This window comes from Taudactylus pleione, unplaced genomic scaffold (genome assembly GCF_031769625.1).
Source record: "Taudactylus pleione unplaced genomic scaffold, aTauple2 ptg000454l, whole genome shotgun sequence".
NCBI lineage: Eukaryota > Metazoa > Chordata > Amphibia > Anura > Myobatrachidae > Taudactylus > Taudactylus pleione.
In genome coordinates, this window is record NW_028284856.1 from 9,326,186 (window position 1) to 9,345,368 (window position 19,183).

The 19,183-nt window shown below is 44.9% G+C and overlaps 1 protein-coding gene across 4 annotated transcripts in view; it reads right to left on the reverse strand.

Annotated features, from left to right (window-relative positions):
* The window catches only part of LOC148505425 (ceramide synthase 2-like), an 84,737-nt gene that overhangs the window by 51,088 nt on the left and 14,466 nt on the right, over window positions 1–19,183 (reverse strand). For all 4 annotated transcript variants that reach the window (XM_088448258.1, XM_088448256.1, XM_088448255.1 and 1 more), the window contains exon 3: window positions 1,108–1,225. In XM_088448258.1, the coding sequence (XP_088304384.1) occupies window positions 1,108–1,225 (118 nt within the window). The remainder of the gene's footprint in view (window positions 1–1,107; window positions 1,226–19,183) is intronic.

Consider the following 19,183-nt stretch of genomic DNA (forward strand, 5'->3'; position numbering starts at 1 on the left):
GGCCCACTGGTACCTCTAGTCCCCCTGCAAAATAAATATTAAAATACTGACATGACACACACCGTAGGTTGTATTACTGTATTACACATACACTCACTTACTTACATTCACACTGCATACTTACCTTGTCCCTTGCGCCGGTCAGTCCCCTTGTCCAGTAGAATCCCCGATCGCTATAAAAAAAAAAATCATGCTCACCCATCCCATGGTTCACGTCCTCCTCAGTCCATGTAGACATCCAGAGTCTTGGTAATATAAAAAAAAACGAATGTGCGGAGCCCATGGACACATAGGCAGTACCTACGGAATGACGGGTCAGCTGCAGCATTTCCCATAGAAATGCATGGGCTGACCGTTCACTAGCTGAGAGAGGCGAACCTTCGGCTCTCTCGGCCAATAAACGCTTCCCCTATGGACCTCAATGGTGGGAATGAACTTGAATAACCCCGTGGTTCCCACCATTGAACTCTATGGTAGAAGCATAACAGACATCGAAAGACAGACGCCCGTCTAGAACCCGACGCCAGAATCTATACAGATGGCTTCCCGAACAAAGGTAAGCCCAGAGGAGTAGCGTGGAACCATGGCGCCCGGAGAAAGTGCATGTCAAGGTGCATGAAAGTGTTAAGGGTTAGGCACCATTAAGAGAGGGTCAGCGATGGGGGGGGGGAGGGGAGGGTTAGGGTACTTACCAGCCTCAGTCGGGATCCTGACGATTCGGGCTTCCAGCGTCGGTTTTTAGTCAGCCGGCAATACATCCGGCGGCATTACATACCGATTCCCATTGTGCGAGTGGTATGATTTACATGGGAAAACATCTGAGTGTGATTTTGGACAAAACGAGAAGGCTTGATACGAGTTTCATGCGACTTTGCACCTTCTCGCACTCTATTACTTCAAGCTAAAGCAAACTTGCATGTTTTTTGCAGCAAACTCGCACATTTTTAAAAGTCGCACTCTATTACACTTACCCCGGGGGATCTAACTACTGACTTTTGTTGCTGCATATTTTTAATATATGTAGATAATATGCAGCATTTGCCATAATAGCTGCGACTGCAGGTTGTCTACTAGTCTGACGCTTCTCCACTGACAAGCGGATCCTACCTCTGTAGGATGCTTTCCTTTCTTTGTGTAAAAGTCTTCCAGAACTGGTTTAACTGAGGGTGTCCGTTTGTACTTCTCCCGTAAATTCATCTTTCTGCTTAGAGGTAATGCCACAAACCTGTTAAAAAGATTTGAAAATGAGGCGAAAATAGGAAATTTACCAAGCAAAGCTCTACTGTTCACCATTTGTTATAGTCAGAACAAAGCAAGAAAATGTCTGTACATTGGAACTGTACAACTGAGGACACAATGCAGGTATTTTCTGATAATGATTTTACAATGACAGCCGAGTCTGTCACTTAATATTTTTCACTTGACTTTCTGCAGTGTCACTTAGTCTATGTACAGTACACTTACTGTATTGTCTTGTTTATTACACCAGTTAATTCAAGTATAGTGTAAAGTTTAGTTTGATGACTTCAGGATATTTTCTAAAGGTCACTATGGTATCATTACAGCTTATATACACAAACACATGACATATTTCACAAGGGTTAAATGTAAAACCAACTGTTCCAAACAATGAAAGTTTTTAACTTGTTTGTTGAAGATTAAATAATTTGGTGATAAAAAAAACACAAAGTGCCAACATTTTACAAGTAAATTCAAACCTGTGTTTAAAAAAAGGAAAATAGAATAAAATGAGCTTACTAATCACCTTCAACAGTTTAAAGATGATACCACATTTAGACATATAAGGAACAGAACATATCTGTAAATATTTACTTGCTTACACACTTTGCTGTTTCAAGTGTACAGTACAGTGGACCTCATTCAGAGTCGGTCGTTGGGGCCGCACGGTCGTACGCCACCGATGTTCACTAAACTGCGCATGCGTAAAATTCACAATGCGCGTGTGCAAACTAGCTGTTACGATCGGAAATATCTCTCTCCTTGAACTTGGCCAGGTCGTTAGTTTGAGTGACAGGATGAGGCGTTTGTGGGTGGTAACAGGGGAAGGTGCTTGTGAACAGGGGAGTGGAGAGCCGAACACAGGCGTTTTATGGGAGTGCATAATTAACAAAGTAGTGTCATAGCACACGTGACATGGGAGGTTTTTACACTGACTTGATCGTAGAGCGGGTATGGTCAACCTTAAGCTCTACGACCAGTTCCGATGGTTCCCGATGGTCTCGATTAATCCTTACATGCCTGGAGATGGCGTGTAATATGTACGAGAAGGGGGGGTATTTTTTGTCTTACGGCCGCATCCTCCCCTTGGTCGACCAGCTATCGATCCGATCTTAACGACGCAACTTGCGAGTGCATCATTTGCATATCCGGCCCCTTTTCCCTTACAACCGTGCGGCCGCAACGACCGACTCTGAATGAGGTCCTGTATGTGTACACAGAGCATGTGATGCTTAAAAGTGGCTAAATGACAAGATCACCTTATGACTTTCTGTGTTGCCCAGATTTCCTGAGACTCTTCATAACATCTGACAGCAGTGGATTCAAAGACAGGATCACAGTGATGCGAGTAGAACCGCAGAACCCGTTTAAAGATTTCTGGGGCCTAGGGGAAATACAAACTCAGTTCTCTCTCCCCTCCATGCCTACAAAACTTAATTTTCTTCAAGATAGACAATGCCCCATGGTGCAATGCCATGAATTGAGATACCACATAGAGGGGACAAACCCATTATGGGGCCTATTTATCAAGCTTTTTTCCCCATAAAATTATCTAGAAACTGCAGTGTCTGCATCATTTTATGAATTGCAGTTCAGAAATCTCCGGCAGTGTGCTAAATAGCGCTGCAGATCACATTATTGTCTGTGAGGGCTAAAATCTCAGCCCTATGTAACTGACTCCAAAAGCGAAGCTTTTCAGATTGTGGCCCTGTTAGTTTACACCATCGTTAGATTATAGTGTTTTGATGCAAAGCTTAAGCACACTTTGCAAAAGAAAAGAGATGCAAGCTGGATCCGAAGTCAATGGAATGTATCATGTATGGACACTGCCAAGAAATCAAGGCATACAGGGCCTCATTCAGCATGGATCGCGATAGCGTACGCAGACGCAGTACGCAACGATTATTGCATACTGCGCATGTGTATGCGGTGTAGTGCGTGAGTTAGCATTGCGATCACACTGGGATCACTCACGCAGATACAATGCCATCGCAGCTGAAGGGACGGGACGTAAGAGTTTAGGGGTGGTGACGAGGGAGTGGTCGGAGAAATGGAGGCATGCCTTTCCGTTTGGATGCCATTGCATGGGCGTGCAGAAATTAGCCACTGCGATGGCATACGCAGCTGTGTACTCACTGCGTGCGACGAGGTTAGCAATTTCTGAGTAAGGTCAGACCTGTTGTAATTGTGCGTGAGTCTCCGAAGTTACTCGATGTATACGCAGGATTGCAAAGTATTTCTGATGTGCGAAAACAGTAGTGGGCGTCTCTGTAATGGCTGTACCATTGCAGTCATTAGCATATTTTCGTAGCTACGATTGCAATAACGATCCGTAGTGAATCAGGCCCATAGACTATGGGACATAACAAATAAAATACTTATAAAGTCCAGGGATGTAGTGTTTTGTGAAATAACAACACAAAATGTGAGGCTAGAACAATAATCACGGCACAAGTTTGTTTAATTGAATATGCCTACAGCTGGGAGCGTGTCTAAGTTAGAGACTACGGGGTATATTTAGTAAAGTGCAGGTTTTTAGAAGTGGAGATGTTGCCCATAGCAACCAATCAGAGTCTAGCTATTATCTTCTAGAAGGTGCTAGATAAATGATAAGCAGAATCTGATTGGTTGCTATGGGCAACATATCGACTTCTAAAAACCCGCCACTTAGTAAATATACCCCTACCAGTGTAGATATCCAAGTGAAGAACAGGAGTTCTGTAAGGACAAACAAAGAAAAGCCGAACCCCCCAAGAGATATCATGAGGAGTTTGCAAATATTGTTTTCTGTTAACCCCAAAATATCCAAGAGGCAAAATCAAGCAGTGACTGGGAAAATGGAAGTCAGCAATAGAGAAAGAAATGGATTCATTGTATGACAATAATACATGGAAACCTGTAATCAGGTTGAGTCTCCGCAAAACAATTAAAAACAAGTGTGTCTTCTGTAAGAAGTTAAATCTAGACAGAACTGATGCCTGTTACAAAGCCTGTCTTGTCACTAAAGGATATACGCAGAAATCCGGGATTGACTACAGTGAAGTTTTCTCACCTGTGACAAGGGGGATGGGTACGGGATGCCGGGCTTGGAATCCTGGCGGTCAGAATGCTGATGCCGACATCCTGACAGGGTTAGGATACTGACACCTGTCGGTAGGTATCCTAACTCTCCCCCTCTCCCTACCCTAACCCTCACTCCCCAGGGCCTGAACCTAACCTCCCCCTCTAGTGCCTGAACCTAACCTCATCATCCCCGCACGCTAACCCTAACCTCCCCCTCTAGTGCCTGAACCTAACTTCCTCATCCCCGCACCCTAACCCTAACCTCCCCCTCTAGTGCCTGAACCTAACTTCCTCATCCCCGCACCCTAACCCTAACCTCCCCCTCTAGTGCCTGAACCTAACCTCCTCATCCCCGCACCCTAACCCTAACCTCCCCCTCTAGTGCCTGAACCTAACCTCCCCGCACCCTAAACCTGACCCACCCCCTTAAGTGCCTAACCTTCCCCCTAGTCCCACTACTTACCTTCAGGATTCCGGCGGTCGGGATTCCGGTGCCAGCATTACGAGCACCGGACTCCCCATGGTCTAGATATTGATCTCATCTCGTGGCAAGATGCAGTACACTGCATCTGGTCATAGTCATTTCCGCCATGTATGATTTATTGCTGTACCATTTAGATTTTTATTCAGTTTTCCTGAATGGATATATAAATGAAGAGATTCTATGGAACCTCCTGAACATTATAATAATTACATGTTCCAAGAAAACAATTCTGTTTAATAAAGAAACAGAGAAGACACTGCTGGTACTTAAAATGAGACACTGCACCTGCAAATAAACTTTGGGCCTGATTCAGAGATAGACGCTAATGCGATCGCAGCTGCGTTTTTGTATGCAATGCAGCTGCGAAATATGCTAATGTTTGCAAAGACCACCCAAGCATAAAGATTATCACTGCTGCCATCTTACCAGCGTGTAACAAGGCATACCTGCGTAAATATCGGTAATATTGATGCATATCGAGCGGCCATCTTGCCCTTGCGGAAGGTCTGACCAGCTGCAGACTCGGCAGCTCTCCTCTCACGCAGAGGGCTCTCATGCTGCGTAGGCAATCACAGTGGCTAATTTATGCACGCCCATGAAACGGCGTTTAAATGTACAGGTACGCCTGCATTTTTCTGACCACCCCCCTAATGCTGACAACCTGTCAATCAATGTGTACTGTATTCCTATGTGCATCCGTAATTGCAATGCGATCGCAGCACATGCGCAGTGTGACTTATACGCATGCGTGATGGAAAACAATCACTCGATTGTAAATCTGTGTGCTAATGCAGCATGAGGCTCTAACAAAAGACACCTCCTGCCATCAGATGCAAGTGCCTCAGCTTACTCAGAATGGGCAACGGATCTACTCAGTCGGAGCCAGGAAATCAGTGTCGGAAGACGCAGACCCTGGCCAGCAAAAGGTTGCAGCATGTCAATCAAATGCAGAATGGGTCTTGCACATTCCCCACCATCAAAGATGTACGCAAACCATCAGGCCCTAGACCATAACAAGCAGTCACACTCTTGCATCTAATGTGTCATTTGCACTATGAGTGGTGGTGGTGCTAACTGTGTGGTAGTGGTGCTAACAGTGTCCATCTCTGAACCAAGCTCTTGTGCAATGCTGAACGCAGATTCCTTACTATAAGGAATCTGCGCGTGTGCAGGACCCGTTCCAACACAGGCCCCCGCATGCCTCTGCCTGATTGACAGGCAGAGGCATTTACGGGATGGCGCGGGGATGTGCACGGCCGGCGTTCCCGGAAATGTGGTGCATCGTCCCAGTTTTCCGGGAGTGGCAAGGCCAGAATCTGCATCCACGGATGCAGTTTCCCGGCCTCGCAAGCCTGAGCTGAGGCTTACTCAGCTGGCCGGCTCCGTCCACTGATGGTCGCGATGGTTATCCCAGCCTGTGACCTCGGTCGCAGTGCTGGGATCGCAAATGCAGCAGGGGGTGTCAGACACCTCTTGCTGCATTTGCATATTTGCAAGGACGGAATTGCAAAGCTGCTTGTCTGTCACTTTGCAATTCCGTCCACTACTAAATCATCCCCTTAGTTCATTAAGTCTGCACCTAAATGCAAAGCCTGTAAATAAGCCCTACTAAGTCACCTGTAATCATACATTTTGGGGAAAGTTTCCAATAACCGCTACAAGCATTAAAGCATATTGCAATATCCATGATGACTGCTAAATTTAGCAGCCAAACAAATATCTCTGGGCAACAGTTTTTAGCTATAAAAACATATATAACAGGGCAAAAAGCCTGAAAATTTGAGCCTCCAAATACACTGCTCCTCCAAAGGATAAGGGGAAAGTGATAATTATGTCCACATTACATCTTACATATCAGACAACTGTAGGACATAGGGGATCTGTAGCGTTTGAGCATATGCACTTACCAATCGGCCTCTCGATATGTCTGGCCAGATATCACAACTGGGCGGGCTTTTAAATTTGCCTGTCCAGTTGTGATGTCAGTGTCAGTGGTTCCTGTGGCCAGTGTATGGTTCACGCGGTGCACTGCAGATACACACGCTATATCTGCAAGGTATATCGCATCTGCCATGCTGCACAGCCAACACAATATATATAAGTGAACAACATCATTCACAGATATATTGTGTGGACATACGAGCCAACTCACTTGATGATATACCAATCGTCGGCTGCACGAACGATATATCACATAGTATGTACCCAGCATCACACTACACATTGAGAAAGTTAATAAGCTAAAATTCACTAAAACTGCACTTTGCTAACAGCAAGAACTATCTTCTTTTTTGGCCGATTATAGAACCTTTACATGTACTAATTGATTTCACACAAATGATTGAGTTTTCCACCATGCAAACAACAGAGATTAAATATGGAATACATGCGCAGCAACCCCTACAAAGAAATCAGATGCATGATGATTACTGCTAACAACTGTTATCTGATTGGTTGATATTAATCTAAAATTTTACATAAGTAAAAGATTACTACTTACACATGGGGTTAATGTGCAGGGTTTTACATGAACTTTTACTGTTTTAAATTGACCTGTGAGTCTAAGGGGTCCAGTGGCGTAACTAGGGCAGGGCGAGCGGGGTTCGTGCCCTGGGCGCCGTTGGACCGGCGGCGCGGGGGGGCGCCGCCGGCCACAGTACCGGCCCGCCCTAGATAGCCAGTGTAGCGCCGACCGCAATGAGTGCGGTCAGCGCTACACATTTGCACAGGACCGGCGCTAGGCTTCCAGCGCCGGTCCTGTGCTGCACGCCTGAGCCCGTTCCCTCCCCCTGAGCGCTTGCCCAATAGCGCCAGGAGGCGGGCTCAGGCTGTGCATAACACATGCATCGCCGCCAGCGCTGGCGGCGATGCGTGTGTTAAACAGCAGCCAATGAGAGTCAGATAGACTCTCTTTGACTGCTGCAGCACCCACTGCAAGAGCCGGACTTCCGTCCGGCTCCTGCAGTGGGTAATGGGACTGACGTCATGACGTCAGTCCCATAATGCTGAGCGCGCCAGCCCGGGCGGACTGGAGGGCGGGAGCGGCATCGGCATCGCGGACAGGAGCAGCGTGGAATCAGGTAAGTATATTTTTATATATATTTATTTATTTTTAAACCTTACCTATCTGCACAACGGGGGAGGGGTTGGCTACTACTGGGGGGGACATCTATTGGGGGGGACATCTACTGGGGGTGCCATTGGGAGGACCTCTACTGGGGGGGGGCTACTCTACTGGGGACTACTACTTGGGGGGGGGACTACCACTGGGGGCATTCTAAAAGGGGCCTAGTATTAGTAGAGGCACTGCACTCGGGGGACCACTAATGGGGGCAATAATAGGAAGGGCCACTACAGGGACCACTGGATGGGGGGGGGGTCACTACTGGGAGCCTGCATCAGGGGGACCACTACTGGGGGCACTGCATGGGAGGGGGGGACACTACTGCTAGGTGCACTGCGGGGACCACTACAGGGGGCACTAGATAGGGGGGATCACTACAGGGTGCCTGCATAAGGGGACCACTACTGGGAAAACTGCATGGGGGGGACTACTGCTGGGGGCACTATATAAAAGGGCACTGCATAAGGGGATACCGCTACTGGGCGCACTGCATTGTGGGGGCTGCTACTGGGGGAACTGCATAAGGGGGAACACTACGTGGGGCACTGCATTTGGGGGGGCCACTACTGGGGGTACTGAGTAAGGGGAACTAATTGGGGGCTGTATAAGAGGGACCACTACTGGGGATACTGTATAAGGGGCACTACTATGGGCCTGCATGAGAGGGACCACAACTGCATACTGGGGGTACTACTGGGGTTAAGGTGCATATGGATAGGAATGTTCAGTTTGAAAATAAAGGGGTGTGTCATGTTGACACGCCCCATTTTTAAGTGACCACGCCCATTTTTTTTGCCGCGCGCGCACATGGGGGGGGGGGGAGTCCTCCCTTTTCAAATTTGCCCTGGGCTCCAAATACCCTAGTTACGCCACTGAAGGGGTCTATGTACTAAGCAGTGATAAGTGACAGAGTGAAAAGTGATAAGTCTGTGATAAGTGCCAGCCAATCAGCTTCCAACTGTCATCTCACAGGCTGTGTTTGAAAAATTACAGTTAGGAGCTGATTGGCTGGCACCTTATCACAGACTTATCACTTTTCACTCTGTCACTTATCACTACTTAGTACATAGACCCCTAAATATTAACTGCATTATCCTTAACAATAGTATTAACTATAGAATCCTATAGTAGGGTTTACATTAATTAGGGATTACAAACAGTATTAGCAGTTTAAGATTAGTTAACGCTGTAGGTTTGGGCAGCACAAACGGTGTAATGGTTAGCATTACTGCCTCACAGCACTGAGGTCGTGAGTGAAATTCCCACTATGGCCCTAACTGCATGGAGTTTGTATATTTTCCCTGTGCTTGCAGGTGCTTCGGTTTCCTCCCACACTCCAAAAATATACTGGTATACTGGTTAACAACATAGAGCACACACTGAACAATATCATTAACATTATCGTTCAATGCTGGCACCCTCCCTCATCCCCGAACCTGCACAACCTGACAGCAGGTTCAGGCGATGAATAATGTTGCCAACGACCAGCGGGAGCACGCATCTCTGGTCGTTGACTGCATACACACTGGCCGATATTGTGAACGATTGAACGATAACGATATCTTTATCATTCAATCACTCATAATATCGGCTAGTGTGTACATGGCTTAAGTCCTGGTTTTGTGACATTCTGACATGAGAATTAAGTGGCATAATGTGAACTGAGGGCACTACAATGTGGCATAATATAAACTGGGGGCACTAAAATGATGCATATAATGAACTGGGGCACTGAATGGCATAATGTGAACTAGGGCTAAAATATGAGCTGTGGGGAGCAAAATGAAGTAGTGCACTATTATGGGGCATAAAATTAACAACTCTACAGAAAGAGGTATCTCTCCTGGAGCATTGGAGTCCCTTTAAAATGTATACGCTATTGAATAGAGGATGTATTGGTAGGCCTAACTAACAAGGGTTTCTCAAAGTGTACAACCCCTTTAATAACTGTTTTTTTTTCTTTAAAAATAATCTCAATCTGGGTATTCCTTTTACATTTGTGCTGGTAATTATGCTATCACTTTTGTATTGGTAACAAATTAACAAATATGACACTGTCTATCTTGAAACTATGGAGATCTGCTAATTGGAGAAGGGAATATACAAGTTCATCTTTAATATTAACTTGCAGATTTAAGTGTAGGGCATTTTTACTGGTGCAGCAAGTCTTCTGACCCATAACAGTCTTGGATACCGGTGTGCAGGGCAACAATAAAATCTAGTGGCTAAACCCACTGAACATTTCATTAAAATGTATTCTGTGTACAACACACATTTTATTCCATAACTTAACATCAATATACAATATAGAAATATATGATTAATAATGTTCTTCTTGTATGACACATGCTATCGGTGCCCACCATACACTGTTGTCTGTTCAAGTCTGATGCAGAATGTTAGGTGGTATAAAAATAAAATTTGTGCTCAGCTGAGATACTGTATAATGTTATACTGTACTAAAATAGATAATATGGCATCAATCTCCCGACTTGACCCCGGCTTACAGAGCAGAATGAGGAAGCGGACTTGGTTGTGGGAGCTGTACGGCTGCTGATCAGTGGATAAGATGAAGACTAGCATAACTGCCATGTAAATTATTTACATCACAGCTGCACAGAGCTCATGTGAAGGGCACAGTCAATTAGCATTGCATGCGAGCAACCCGAAGGCTTTTAGCACATTTGGTGTTATTTTTAGAAGCTGCTATATAATGTATGATTATCTGTGTTTGTTGTTAGAATTTATTTCAGGATAAAAGTCTGCATGTGACAGATAATGTGACACACATGACAGCTAGAGGAAGAAACATTGCTAAAATGTTCCCATAGAGGAAATAGAGAAAATACAAACTAAAATCTGACTGGATTTATCAAAAAAAAATCTTGTGTGTTAATATAAAGAGATAAATATTGGTAAAGTTGCTGTAGTGGTTTAAGTATAGTTCTTTATAATCCCATCACCCAATAGATACTTTAATATAGTTTTATGGATTCCCTTATTACATACCTCAATACATTCCACAGAAAAATATATAAAATGGCGCCCTGATCCACCAAGTCATGGCTACATTTACAGATGCCATTCATATCACTATGTTTTGTTATTCACTATCATTTTAATTATCTAAAGGTTCATGGAAAAATAACACAATGTTACTTTTGAGGCTGAAGACTTGCTAAAGAGCCATCATTTAACTTATTTTTATTAACATTATTTGCATGGAGCCACCATACTCTACAGTGCTTTACCATTGGGAACAAACACAATAATGAAACAAGACAGACTATTAACAAATGGGTGAAATGGTTCTGAATACAAGCTAAAATGTAAAATTGGAGTTTGAGGAATGAGGTTAGGTGCCACACAGTGCATACTGATTCCGCTAGATTGCAAGTGTAAAATGTGCAGAGTAATGTTATATGATTCATTCACGCAGCAATAGTAGTTTGGTGGGGTCAGTGAGTTGTTTGTGTATAAAAACAGAGAACAAATGCACATTTTTGTGTGAAGTGTATAGAGCATACTGTACTTGCCTACTATCTGGGGATGTCTGGAAGATTCCTGTTTTTTAAAGAGTTCTCCTGGACAAAAAGAATTGCAGCATTGTGGTTCCTTGTGAATTGACAAACTGTGCAGTAGTTGTAGGGCCATGATGATCTCCCAGATGCCAGAGGCAAATGCAGGATTTTTAAGGGGTGATTTCCAGTATATATATATGGTGAGAGAAGTGTAAGGGCAGAGCACAATAAAGCTATATTCCCTTAGTTAAAGATAGAATATATTGAACAAACGTGCATCTAGTGCGATGTGTGGTTGTGAGCATATATGAGTAAAGTCACTGATCCTTAATTAAAAGGCGGCGGCAGTCCTCTTGGGGTCCGTTTTGGCTAACGGATGGATTGGTTCTGGAAAAGAGGTTTAAGAAGACATGCGCCTGATAGTGTAGTATTTAAAGTCAAATAATAATGAGTGGTCATAAGAATAAGTGTGCGTACCAAAAATAAAATCTTTTAGGCTTATCTGAACTCCAGGGATGGGTGGTCCACACTGGATGGGTTTAAATGGGATGTCGTCATGGGAGAAAGAGTATATATAGTGTAGTATGTGCTTAGAAAGAACACAATAGTTACATACAGAGGCTGCGTACCGGATGTTGCTACTTTAATAGCCTGTAGTGTGTCCTCCTCCAGAGAGGCCACCTGACCAGGCTGTTTCTTTTGATATCTACCTAAGAGGACTGGGTTCCCTTTTAAAAGATAAGCATATTTTCACATTTTTTATTTTATCTTTAAACCATGTCTCCCCATACCTTGTAATCCAATAAAAACCCCTGTTTTGAATGTACTGACGAGAGATTGTATATATCCAGCTCGTACACACTGAACATTCATACCCCCATGAGGGATTCCTAAAGGGTGTTAGGCGATTTCTGGAGGAGGACACACTACAGGCTATTAAAGTAGCGACATCCAGTACGCAGCCTCTGTATGTAACTATTGTGTTATTTCTAAGCACATACTTCACTATATATACTCTTTCTCCCATGACGACATCCCATTTAAACCCATCCAGTGTGGACCACCCATCCCTGGAGTTCAGATAAGCCTAAAAGATTTTATTTTTGGTACGCACACTTATTCTTATGAGCACCCATTATTATTTCACTTCAAATACTACACTATCAGGCGCATGTCTTCTTAAACCTCTTTTCCATAGATATATATATATATATACACACATGTACACACACTAACATACATATATATACACTACACACACACTGACATACATATATATATATATATATATATATATAAACACACACTGACGTACATATTATATATATATATATACACACACACACTGATATATATATATATAATATATAGCTATTTATTTACACACACACATATATGCAGGGCCGGCCCTAGCCCGAATTTTTTGGTAAGCAAGTATATTTTTTGGTGCCCGCCTATGCAATGCCCCTTTTACAGTGCCCCCAGTAGTGGTCCCCCCCTGTACAGTGCCCCTTGTGCCCCCAGTAGTAAGCCCCTTATATAGTGCCTCCAGTAGTAGTCCCCCTATTCAGTGCCCCCACTAGTGGTACCCCCTATGCAGTGCCCCTTATATAGTGCCCCTTGTACCCCCAGTAGTAAGCCCCTTATATAGTGCCCCCAGTAGTACTCCCCTCTATGCAGTGCCCCCAGTAGTGGCACCCCCTATGCAGTGCCCCTTATATAGTGCCCTCAGTAGTAGTCCCCCCCATGCAGTGCCCCCAATAGTAGTACCCCTTATGCAGTGCCCTTTAAACAGTGGCCCCAGTTGTAGTTTCCCCCCTATGCAGTACCCACAGTATTGCCCTTTATATAGTGCCCCTAGTAGTGGTCCCCCGATGCAGTGCCCCCAGTGGTAGTCCCCCCCCTGTAGTACCCCCCAGTGGTAGTCCACCCTCTTGTAGTGGTCCCCCCCTTGTAGTGCCCCTAGTAGTAGTCCCCCCTTGTAGTGCCCCTAGTAGTAGTCCCCCCTTGTAGTAGTCTCCCTTTTGTTGTGCCCCCAGTGGAGGTCCCCCCCTATGCAGTGCCCCCAGTAGTAGCCACCTTCTTGTAGTGCCACTAGTAGTAGTCCCCCCTTGTAGTAGTCCCCATTTGTTGTGCCCCCAGTGGAGGTTCCCCCCCTATGCAGTGCCCCCAGTAGTAGCCATCCCCTTGTAGTGCCCCTAGTAGTAGTCCCCCATTTGACCCCCGAGTAGACACACACGTAATAAAAAAAAAAAACACTTATGGTGCATACACACGATCAGATTTTTCCTTCAGATATGAACGATAACGATTTAAAAATCGTTCAGTCGTTCATATCTGAAGGAAAATCGTTCATATCTGACATGCCTGAACGATGGACGATCAACGATGCGCGTTCCCGTTTGTCAGATAACGATATCTGACATCTGATGGGTTTGCAGTCAGACTTGGACGATTCCATTCATTTTAATGCAGTCAAAAATCGTTCAATCGTTCAAATCGTTCAGATCGTTTAATCGTTCAATCGTTCATCTGACAAATCTGACAAGTCTGACAAATCTGACCGTGTGTACGCTCCATTACCTGAATGCCTGCTCCGGCTCCTGCTCCTGCTGCCATCCGCTCCTCAGTCCGTCCTCCCAGGCCGGGTCGCTCTGCATTATGGGAGACACGTCATGATGTCTCTCCCATTACCCACTGCGGGAGCCGGAAAATGGAGCTCATGAGTGAGCTCCAGCCCGGCTCTGGCAGTGGGCACAGCAGCCAATGAGAGTCTAACAGACTCTCATTGGCTGCTAATTAAACAAACACACAGCTGCCGGCACCGGCGGCTGTTTGTTTGTCACTGTTTAGTGCTGACCGAACTCCATCCGATCAGCGCTACACGCGTGGTGCAGCTGTGTCACAGAGACACAGTCTGCTCGCGGCCTATATGGTCGCAGCTGAGGCACCCTCCACTATGTGGCACCCTACTCAGCTGCGTACCATGCGTATGGGTAGAACCGGCCCTGCATATATGTCACACATACATTACACACACATGTACACACACTTACCATGCTGCAGGTTGGAGATGGAGACGGGACCAGGCACCATATCAATCTGCACTGCGATTCGCGGGTCAATTGAGGGGGTGAGGCCAAATGATGCAATTCTAATTGTATTGCATCATATTGGCTCCGCCTCATCCCCATCAACCCACAAATCGTGGCATTTTGCCACAAGGTGGTGGGGCTTAATAACATGGCGGTGCTTGCTCTCCCCTCTGTCGGGGGGGGGGGGGGGTTTAGGTACTCAAAAAAAAACCCTGCGTGTGCTACTGAGATGCTGGTTCAGTTTGGTCTATTTATAAATACTTGGTACATAGTGTACTTAAGAACATAAGATGCCTTAGATTATTCATATCACAAGAATGTAGCTGTTTTTATAACCATATGGTAGCTGGTGTTCATTCAGAATTGATCTTGCCATAAAGAAAGTCACTGTCCTGCACTTATATTGAATACTCCTGAAGCTGTGAATAATATGAGTCTCTATATAAGCATAAAGAAAGAAATATCAGCAGTAATGAAACTGCAAATCCCGACACTAAATTAGACTTTGATTGAAAATCAGAATGAAACTCAGTGTTGCTGCAAGCAATGTGGGTTTGGTTAGAACCCCAGAAACCACAGTCTCTATAGAAAAATCAATAGAAATAAATCTTACTGCGCTAGGCACTGTGAATATGAAACTTTGCTGATGATCTATAAGTGGTTTGCTAACTGTTGTTAAACAGGAGGCTTGAAAACATGCATAAGATGAAATATTTAATAAAGCACATCAATAACATATAAAACACACAAATAAAAATAAAAACATATACCACATGCAGATAATGAATGAATTGATTGTCACAAACAACCTGTATCAGGTATGATATAATGACTGAAGAAAACTTGAGTGAAAAAGTTACTCATGTAACAATGATGGACCAAGGTTCCACAATACAGACTGTCTGGTAATAACGTCACTAATAGTGCAACACTGTTGCTATAGGCAATGATCAAAGTCCCACGGACAAGTAAACTGAGCAGCCAAACTCCGCTGCTATATAATGTTTCACTACTGGCGTCCCAGTGTGAAACAAGTTGTCCGCACTTGTAATAAGTGAAGTGAGTTAGAGGATAATAATAAGACAACGACCTTTGATGTGATATCCGCATTAATGTCCATCCTGATGACGTCATCCAGGCAGACGAGGTATCCACAACACTAGCACACTGTGCATTGCTATTCTCCGGGCGATCTATCTGAACACTGACTGTTACCCTCTGGAGTCCTCCGTCATCCGGCATACGGCAGCCGCTCACCACCTACAGCCCTGCATTCCTTTACACGGGAGCCGGCATTTCTTCAGCCGCGGCTACACAGCATAGGACAGGCTGAACCAGGACGGACATTAATGCGGATATCACATCAAAGGCTGGCTGTCACAATACTGTACTAGTGTCAAAGGGGATCCGGTTAACATGGCGGCAAACGCTGGAATCCCGATACCCATCAGAAGGCCGACACCACTATCTCGAAAAGATCGAGATACCCACTGCGGGAGCCGGAAGGCAGAGCTCATGAGTGAGCTCCAGCCCAGCACCCTCCGTGGACGCAGCAGCCAATGAGAGTCTGTGTTTGTTGTGTAGTGCAGACCGCACTCACTGCGGTCCGCACTACACTGGGGGGCCCGGGGAACACTGGCAGTGGGTGCAGAGGCACTGTTGGCTGCAGGGGCTATGGGCCCCTGCACCACAGCAGGCCCGGGGCAAGCCACCGGCTGCGCCAACGCTAGTTCCGCCACTGGTGCAGGAAGGGTGCAGGAAGAGGGGTTAGAGTTAGGCACCAGCGGGGGGAGGTTAGGGTTAGACACCACCGGGGGGGGTGGCGGTTAGGGTTAGGCACCACCGGGGGGAGGGTTAGGGGGGGAGACAGAGAGGTTTAATGTAGTTACCGGCCCCTGTCAGTATTTTGCACATCGGGATGCCACTGTTGGTCTTGTGACAGCCGGCATCCTGTCCGCCGGTCATTCATACCGATTCCATGTCAAAGCGCAGAGTCTAACAGATTCACTGTAATCACCGGGAACCGCCAGGTAAATATTTGGAAAGTTAGTATATTAGTGGTGTTAGATATAAAGAAATACAGTAGAAACAGAAAGAACACCACTAACATACTAAGGGGCAAATTTACTAAAGTGAGAGTTTTTAGAAGTGAGTTTTAAAAGTGATGTTGCCCATAGCAACCAATCAGATTCTACTTAACATGTACCTAGCACCTTCTAGAAGATAATAGTTAGAATCTGATTGGTTGCTATGGGCAACATCACTTTTAAAACTCACTTCTAAAAACTCTCACTTTAGTAAATTTACCCCTAAAGGTGGGTACACACAGTATGATTTGCAAACGATCCAATCTCATTTGCGATTTCCTTTGAATTCTCTATGGCAGCTGCAGTGCACGATGTGCAGCAAAAGTTGCACAATGTACACCAGATCTATTGTGCACGATCTAATGATTTACATATTCATTAGATCTTGTGCGATAGCAGACAGATGCAGGCACGGATCAGGGAGATTGTGATACATGAATCTGTAAGAAAAATAAACAGAGATGCACGGACGGAATCAGAGAGATCCGTCTGTGCTGCTGTGTTAAAAAAAATTAAAACCTGTGTCCATTGTTTTTTTTAAAACGGCGTGGCCCCCCCACCAATAGAACAACCAGCCCCGGGCTTTGGAGACCCAGTGCTGGTTGTGCTAAATACAGTGGACAAGCGACGAAGGGGTCCCCTGTATTAAGCACAACCAGCACCAGGCTATTCAGAACCAGTCCTGGTTGCCAATATACAGGGGGCAAAAGATATAGGGGCTTAAAAAAAACACAGAACACACACACCATATGCATGTGTGTGTGCATGTATGTTTTAATAAACTTTTACTTTTGTTCTGTGGTTTTTTAAATATTTATTTTGCTGTGGAAGTACAGGTACCAGCGGGCCCGTAATGACCCACATGCTGGTACTTGTGGTTCACTAAGTACCAGCATGCGGGGGAGGCTTGCTGGGACCTGTAGTTCCACAGCAAAAGACATTATTTTTACTACTATCAATTGCACCACACTACATAATCAACCCAGCACCCACCGCTCCAGGGGTGCCGGGGATAGCCCTGGGCTATAAGCCTGGGCCTGGGGTGCCCTGGAGAAGAAGAGCCCTTTATTGGGGGGGTCCCCAGCTCCCCTGGGCTGACTAGCGGTCAGGGGTACTGCTTTGGCCGTGGCATTACCCTCTCGCTAGAAAAAGTTCAGTGCTGGTTCTGGAATTTTACAGGGGAACCCTACGCATATTTTTCCGCTGTATTTCCAGAACCAGGACCGACTCAAAGCCCAGTGCTGGTTGCGCTAAATACAGGGGACCCCTACGTCTTTTGTCCCCTGTATTTTGGCAACCAGGGCTGGTTCTGAATAGCCTGGTGCTGGTTTTGCTTAATACAGGGGTCCCCTACGTCATTTGTCCCCTGTATTTAGCACAACTAGCACTGAGTCTTCAAAGCCCGGTGCTGGTTATTCTCATGGGGAGGGGGCCACACCATTTTTTCTATTGTTACACAGGTTTTAATTTTTTTAAACACAGAAGCACACACGGATCTCTCTGATCCGTCCGTGTGTATGTGTCATTGACACACAGATGCATGTAGCACGGATCTCCCTTATCCACGCGGGCATCTGTGTCGTCCATGACATCGTTCAGCGTGCATACAGACGGAACAATGTAATGTAAATCGTGAACGTCAGGCCGCTGATCTTTCTGCATATTGAAGAGATCAGCAACAGTGGGAGCGCACATCGCATCGTTATCAGGCCCACACATGGCACTTTTTAAACGATATGTCGTTCCAAATCTATCGAAAATGGCCAAATCATTTTAAAAATCGTACCGTGTGTGGGGGCCTTCACTTTCCAAATACTTACTCTACCTGATAGAGACAACATTGAGCATTAATTAGTAACTGTTACTAAAAAGTGAAACAAAGTACCTATTACTAATCCACTGGACTGACTTTTTGTTTTTACTATTGCAGCAGTGTTTGTGAGACAGCTAATCTGCCTTTTAGCTGAGCATTTTAGATTTGCATTTTGCATAGCTTTTTGTGTTTTTTATTTTATGTGATTTGTGTATGTCAGTTATTGAACACAACATTTGTGAACCAATACATTTAATTTAATGTTATCTCTGCCATTTGACAGCGCCCCATTTGCATGTTAGTTTGTATACTAAGTAACTAGCTCCTCTTTCTGGTAGCGGCAGTCACGATCAGGGATTATGTTAGCATTTGATTGTATTGCAATATTTAAATTTTTCTCACGCCTGGTTCCATATAACGCTCTCTATTTTCTATACATTGATATCTCTAATTTCTCTGATCAAACCTTCCCATTCTGGTTATCAAGGGCACAGGCAATGACTTTATTAAATGGCACTGATGGGAGTAGTATTTCCACAGCAACTATTACAGTGTATTGTGTAACAACTATTGCCATGGAAATTTGAGTAGCTGGCAGTGCAATTGGCATATTATGGATAATATTTTACTTTACTACTGGCAAGCAGACAATGTTACACACATAACTAAATGCAAATAATTATTATTAAGTGTTTAATAGTTTCTATATGCTATGTTTGAACACTTTTAAGAAGGTAAATGGAAATGAACCCACTAC